The following is a 5,941-nucleotide window of genomic DNA, read 5'->3' on the forward strand; positions in this document are numbered from 1 at the left end:
TGTGTGTGTGTGTGTGTGTGTGTGTGTGTGTGTGTGTGTGTGTGTGTGTGTGTGTGTGTGTGTGTGTGTGTGTGTGTGTGTGTGCGTGTGAGTGTCATCGGGGCGGGAGGGGAGCCAAAGACATCATGAGGGAACAAGCTACGAGGCTCGCCATGCACACCCACAACAACACGCCCATGGCTGCTGCCAACACCTAGTCTGATGCACCGGGACGGGCCTGATTGGCGACGCACCTGCGCCTGCTCCAGCGGCGTGCGGCCCAGCAAGTCGGCGGCTGATTGCGACTTGGCTGCCAACGCGGTGGCGCAGGCCGCCAGGCCGGTGACAATGCCTTCGCTGGTCTGAGCTGACGTGCTGGCTCCTTGAGCTGGCTTCCCCAGAGGGTCCCCGGTCGCCGCGGAGATCAGAAGCACGGCTCTGCCAAGTGCATCGTCCCCAACCGTAAGCGCCATTATCAACGCAAAAATGAACGCGCGCCTTTGATGGCCAGATCGCGGTCGCAGGCAGCGGCGGCTCGCGGTACCGCCTTCAAGCTAGCTTCTTAGCTGTTCTAAACCAACCGATTCAGATTGCGCGAGAGAACCGGTTCAGGTGAGGATCGCGAATGAGGTCTATCCACCCTGCAGTGTGTCACCGGCGGCGTCACCTGCACAATGCACCACAACACGGAGCTGGCGTTCTCTTCAGCTCGCACCTCAGAGGGCGTGTACTATTGCTGAGCGCCACGAAAGGGTCAAAAGGGATTCATGATGGTGCTGGAGCAGCACCAGCAGTGATGTGAATGACTCTACAAGTGTTGTGAAACACGCACCCCGCTCACACGCACCCCGCTTGGCAATCCGTCAAAGCAGTCTCATACAAACCCTTGTAAGTGCTGCTATGGACATTTTACGCTGCATTTACTCCTCACAATTGTGCAATGTCTGCTGGGAGAACCACGATGGGCACTGGTTGTGTTGCACCGACAGCGTGCCACCGTGCGGGGTGGGGCTGCGCTAGGCCCAGGTGCGCAGACGCGTTGCGCTGCAGGCCATGCCTTGCGCGCCTGTACAACGTGCCCCCCTCAACCCTGCCTGTCAAGACGCGCCATAAGCTGTCGAAGCGCACAAGCACGCGGCGGTGGTGCACGTTGTGGGATGGGCACAACAGGCACATTGCACCGCAGCCAGCGAGGGGCCCTCTCAGCACAGCCCGTGTTTGCACGTCGCATCATGCGTTTGTTAAGCACATGGCTCTTTGTACCATCCCTGCAGGTGCGTAGAGGTCATGGTGTATCGACTGCCGTCCCGCACACATTGCCCGGCCAAGGCGCGCGTCCCTGGGCCAATGCTTCGAGCTGCCGCCCCTCCACCCCACCCCTGCGCGCATGCCGCGGTGCCCACACGATCACCGCAGCCCAAGCGGTCAGGGCCGGGGGCAGCAGCATTGCCAGGTTGTCAAAAGGCACATGGGGCTTAAGACGGGGTAGCACAACATGCATGGCCATGGCGTGCATGTCCTTGCAGGTGGAGCCTCTCAAAGTACTGCAGCTGAATCGCCAGCTTCACCAGCGATCCTTCAAAACAGGTCAAGTGCACTCATCCGCATGCCGATCTTGCCGCGCCTCTGCACCAAGTATTGCAAGGGTCTGGATCTCCGGTGGCTTGAGCACGGGCGGATGCCACCAGCAAACGTTGCCCATCCCAAGGCGATATCGGTGTTGCCGCTGCTGCTGCCCTTGCCATTCCCTTCTGTAGTGCCTGATCAATGCAACTGAACGCGCTTGGGCTTTAAACGAGGCCGCTGCACCTCCAAACTATCTCCAAGATGGCATGATGAGGATCCGAGAAGCTGCGCGCCACTATCAGCTGGCTGCCCTGAAATGCATGCGCGCCACCGGCAGGACACGCTTGTTGGAACCGTGTCTGTGTGTCTGGGTTTGTGTAGAACCCAAGAATCCTCAAGATGACGACCAAGCTGTGAGTGTGCCGTTGGGCGCGGCCGTGCCAGATCAAGCATCACGCACGCCAGCCCCCTGATCCACCTCCTCTCCTCCTGCGCGCAGCTATGTCGGCAACCTGGCGTGGGGAACTACCCAGGTGATTCTCGCGGGGCTGTTGTGCGCTGTGCTCGCGGTGTGGCCGGCTGAGGCAACAAGGGAGCAGTTCGCGAGTGCTTCGGAGCACACATAGTTGCATGTTTCTGGTTTCTACACCATCACAAGGGTGCTGCCGCGCGAGAGCCTAGATCACGCCCGCCGAAAGCCGCACCACCGACACACCCTGTGCAAGGGCCCCTTCCGGCCTGCGCGAGCAGGTTTGTCAAAGCTCCATGCTATTACGAGTATCACGAGAGCGCCACCAGTCGCACGGCTGGCCCGCTCGTGCAGTGCATGAGAAAATTTCCTCTGCATGCCACATCATCCCATTCCCCTTGCGGCGCTTGCCTGCAGGATGACCTGACCCAGCTCTTCTCCAAGTATGGCAACGTGACCGACACGTTCATCGCCACCGGTGGGTGCACGTCGTACGCGTAGATTGCGGGCGCGATGATGTTGTTGCGGCTGAGGGGTCAATCTGATCTGGCACGTCGAAGGAGTTCGTGGCGGCCTGCTCACACACTTGATGGAGGGGTAGCCTCACTGGTATCAAAAACAGCGTTGCCGTCAGCTGCTGCGCTTCGCATCTGACCCATGCATGCAAGCCGCTTGTTGGCAAACTCCCCTTCGACCTCGGTTGCTGCTGCTCACCAACACTGCAGAGCGTGAGACCGGCCGCTCCCGCGGGTTCGGCTTTGTGACCATGGGCTCTGATGAGGCCGTTGCGGCCACCAACGGCCTCAACAACACCGACTTCATGTGAGGGCGAGGTGCCGCTGCGGGCGGCCATAGAACAGCGAGCGCTCTTCCTGCCGTATGACGCATGCTGTGTGGGAACATGAAAGTGAAGGCTGCTGCTCTTAGCGGCCCAGCAGGCATTGTTGCTCAGCCGTGCTTACCAGTCACTTATCAGGCACTTGTATGAATCTTTCTCTGCTTGGCTGAGTGTCAACCCCCATGTGTCGGTGTCGCTGGTGCGTCCGCGCAGGGGCCGCACGATCCGCGTCAACGAGGCGCAGCCCCCGGGCAGCGGTGGTGGCGGCGGCTTCGGTGGCCCCAGGGGCGGGGGCCGCGGCGGCTACGGTGGTGGCGGTGGCAACTGTGAGTTTTTCTAGACCAGCGTGCAGTGGTGAATGTATCAAGGTGGCAAATTTGTTTTGTCGCATATCACACATGCCCCAGGCCACAGCTGACCATCGTCGCCACTGATCGCTTGTGACCTTGCAGACGGTGGTGGCGGCTACGGTGGTGGTGGCGGTGAGTGCAAATTGGGTGCTGGGCGCTGACTGCGTTGTTACCTGTTTCCAGGCCGTTCCTGTTGCACACCTGGCTTGCGCGCACAGCAATGCACATATAACCTCACAATTCCACCCTTCCAATAATGCCAGGCTACGGTGGTGGCGGCTACGGCGGCCAGGGCGGTGGCGGTGAGCTCTAGCACCTGTTGGCCTGCAGTGCGCCGCCCATCACCTGCACATCCCCTGTGTGGTGGCACGCCGCACTCTTTCGGCCGCACGTGCAAGGGTGACTGCTGCTTGACTGTTGACAATTATACAGCAACCAACCGTGCGCTCACTCTACTTTCCATCCCCCCCCCTTGGTTGTGCAGGCTACGGTGGTCAGCAGGGCGGCTACGGCGGCCAGCAGGGTGGCTATGGCGGCCAGCAGGGCGGCTACGGCGGCGGTGGCCGTGGCTGTGAGTGTCTGTCCCAATCTCTCCACCCCCTGAGCTTGACGTCCAATCTGGCGCAACGCAGCGATTGCAAATCGTGCGCAGCGCGCCACAGTCGTATCATGTGATTGTTGCTCCTGCTAATGTCACTGCCTTGTGCCTTGTCCCCCTCTCAATCCCCCATCACAGACAACGATGGCGGCTACGGCGGCGGCGGCTACTGATTGCCTGAAGGAGCTGTGTGCTGTGCTCCACCCGAGGACAGTGGCACCTGTCAAAGTGTGACAGGCCGTGCTCGAGCCGGGCGGTGCGCGAGGGTCATCGCATCGCAGCACATATCCTGGGGCAGGGCTGCAAAGAGTGCCCCACTTGCACCCCTACCCTTATTCGACATTGGCGGTTGCTTCACTTGAGGCGTGGGCGGTGCATCTGCATATTCTGCATGCATTCACACGCGAGCTTGGGTCTGCTGTAGGCAGCAGGAAGAAAACCAGCGTGGCTGTGTCTGCGGCTCCCAGGCGGCGGCACTGGCACGCGCACGCGGCTCGAACAGAGAGGAACGGATGTGGCTCCCCCAGAAAGGCTGTTGTTTTCTGACGCCTTATCCCCCTTGCCCCCTGCTCCTGAACGGATGGTGTTCCGGGCTCTTGCTGTGTCGTGCCGGTGGTGAGCTTTCCGGTGGGTGTGTGAGTGTGTGTGGCGTGTCCAGGCGTCAGGTTTCTCGTCGTCCCCCTGCCCGGCTGAGTGAGAGCAAACGGATGGTGACCCGGTTGGGCCTGTGTGCCCCGGGCGGAGGGATGGGCTGGTGTAAGCAACGCGTCACACTGAAAGGAGCAAGTGCGCTGCTGGGATGTGGGTACCCTGGACAAGTGCTGGCAGGATGCTTGCTTGTCTAGCTCTCCGCGGCGGTCACAGCCACAACTACTTACCTGCGGGACGGGGGCCCATCTATGCAGCCTTTATTGGCTTGCCTGGGGTACTTCGAGTTGAGAGCTTGCTGTGCGGATGTGGGGGGCACATGCACACATGTGGGGTGCGGCAGCAGAAAAGGAGCAGCAGGCACAGCTCGATGGTTGTGCCGCGAGCACAACGGACCCCACCTTGCGGTCACATACGCTTATCATAATCATTTCTTTAGCATCACTTTGACTTGCACTTCATACAGCACTCGCCGGACTTTGTTCCGCCAAGCAGATACATCGGCAGGCGACGTGGCACGGCTGCCGGTCCTTTTAGAATGCATGCTTAGATAATTCATAGAAATATGGTCCCTTATAGGGCGGTGATGAGCTGAAGCACACACTGAAGCAAGACCCGCCCATGGTGGCAAAGCGTGTGAGCCCGTTCTGCCAGCTAGCGGTCCAGGCGACATCGGAACTACTACCACTAGAGCCTCAGGTCAGCAACCACGCGGCGGTATCCTTGTGTATGAAGGTCACCATGGCCTGTGCCGCGTCCTAGCCCCGTAGACCCTTTCAAAGCGGCACGAGCGCCTGTCATTATGCAGGATCTGCAATATGCGACCACTCTGGCCGAGCTGGTGTACACGCGCTTGCCCGAGGGCAGGCATGGCGAGGAGGTGGACGCGCTGGCGGCCAGCCTGGGCATGGAGCGGCCCCTGGCAGACGTGACACTGCACTCCAACGCCGGGCAGAGGTGAGGGCAGGGTAGTGCAGAAAAACATACCCAGGTTTTGGTTGATCAAGTCAGCGGCCATCAGCACGCGCGCGTGCATGCCTCAAGCACAGCAGCTGTGCTGTCAAAGTGCTGCTCCGGCGCAACTGATGCAGCAGTCCAGCCAGCAGCCGCCAACGCCCATCCCTCAAGAGGCCACGTCTACACTCGGCACCAGGTATGCCGTGGGCCACACGCCCAACACCATGTATGTGGCCTTCATGGGAACCAAGTCTTCCGCCGACTGGGGGGCCAACCTGAGGTGGCGGCACGCGGCCCTGTGGGACGACAAGGTGCGGGCGGACAGGGGACAGCAGCCATCGCCTGTTGCTCGAAAACGGCCCCACAGCTGTGATGCGCCACGCGACGGCCATGCCACGCCGCGTCACAGTGTTGGCGGGCGGCTGCATGGCGGCCCGGCGACCGCAGGGACGGCGACTGCCGCGTGCGCTTCGGTGCCCCAATCAACCAGCTGGCGCCGCGCCAGATGCCCGCCCGCCCCGCCCTGACCCCCGCCC

The 5,941-nt window shown here is 61.2% G+C and overlaps 3 protein-coding genes across 3 annotated transcripts in view; 2 read left to right on the forward strand and 1 right to left on the reverse strand.

The window, feature by feature from the left end:
• Positions 1 to 452, reverse strand: part of MNEG_2672 (hypothetical protein) — a gene marked incomplete at both ends in the record, with an annotated part of 4,689 nt that extends 4,237 nt beyond the window's left edge. The window contains one exon of the mRNA XM_014048848.1: positions 234 to 452. Coding sequence (XP_013904302.1) covers positions 234 to 452 — 219 coding nt within the window. The remainder of the gene's footprint in view (positions 1 to 233) is intronic.
• Positions 453 to 1,944: 1,492 nt separating this feature from the next.
• On the forward strand, positions 1,945 to 3,973 carry MNEG_2673 (RNP-1 like RNA-binding protein; the record flags this gene model as incomplete). Its single annotated transcript, XM_014048849.1, has 9 exons — positions 1,945 to 1,958; positions 2,045 to 2,114; positions 2,432 to 2,492; positions 2,740 to 2,836; positions 3,066 to 3,178; positions 3,305 to 3,334; positions 3,466 to 3,504; positions 3,687 to 3,773; positions 3,939 to 3,973. 9 exons carry the CDS (start codon positions 1,945 to 1,947, stop codon positions 3,971 to 3,973), a joined length of 546 nt encoding a protein of 181 aa, XP_013904303.1.
• A 1,277-nt stretch (positions 3,974 to 5,250) lies between these two features.
• On the forward strand, positions 5,251 to 5,778 carry MNEG_2674 (hypothetical protein; the record flags this gene model as incomplete). Its single annotated transcript, XM_014048850.1, has 3 exons — positions 5,251 to 5,405; positions 5,602 to 5,716; positions 5,773 to 5,778. 3 exons carry the CDS (start codon positions 5,251 to 5,253, stop codon positions 5,776 to 5,778), a joined length of 276 nt encoding a protein of 91 aa, XP_013904304.1.
• Between the last annotated feature and the right edge of the window lie 163 nt (positions 5,779 to 5,941).

This window comes from Monoraphidium neglectum, assembly GCF_000611645.1.
Source record: "Monoraphidium neglectum strain SAG 48.87 unplaced genomic scaffold scaffold00311, whole genome shotgun sequence".
Taxonomy (NCBI): domain Eukaryota; kingdom Viridiplantae; phylum Chlorophyta; class Chlorophyceae; order Sphaeropleales; family Selenastraceae; genus Monoraphidium; species Monoraphidium neglectum.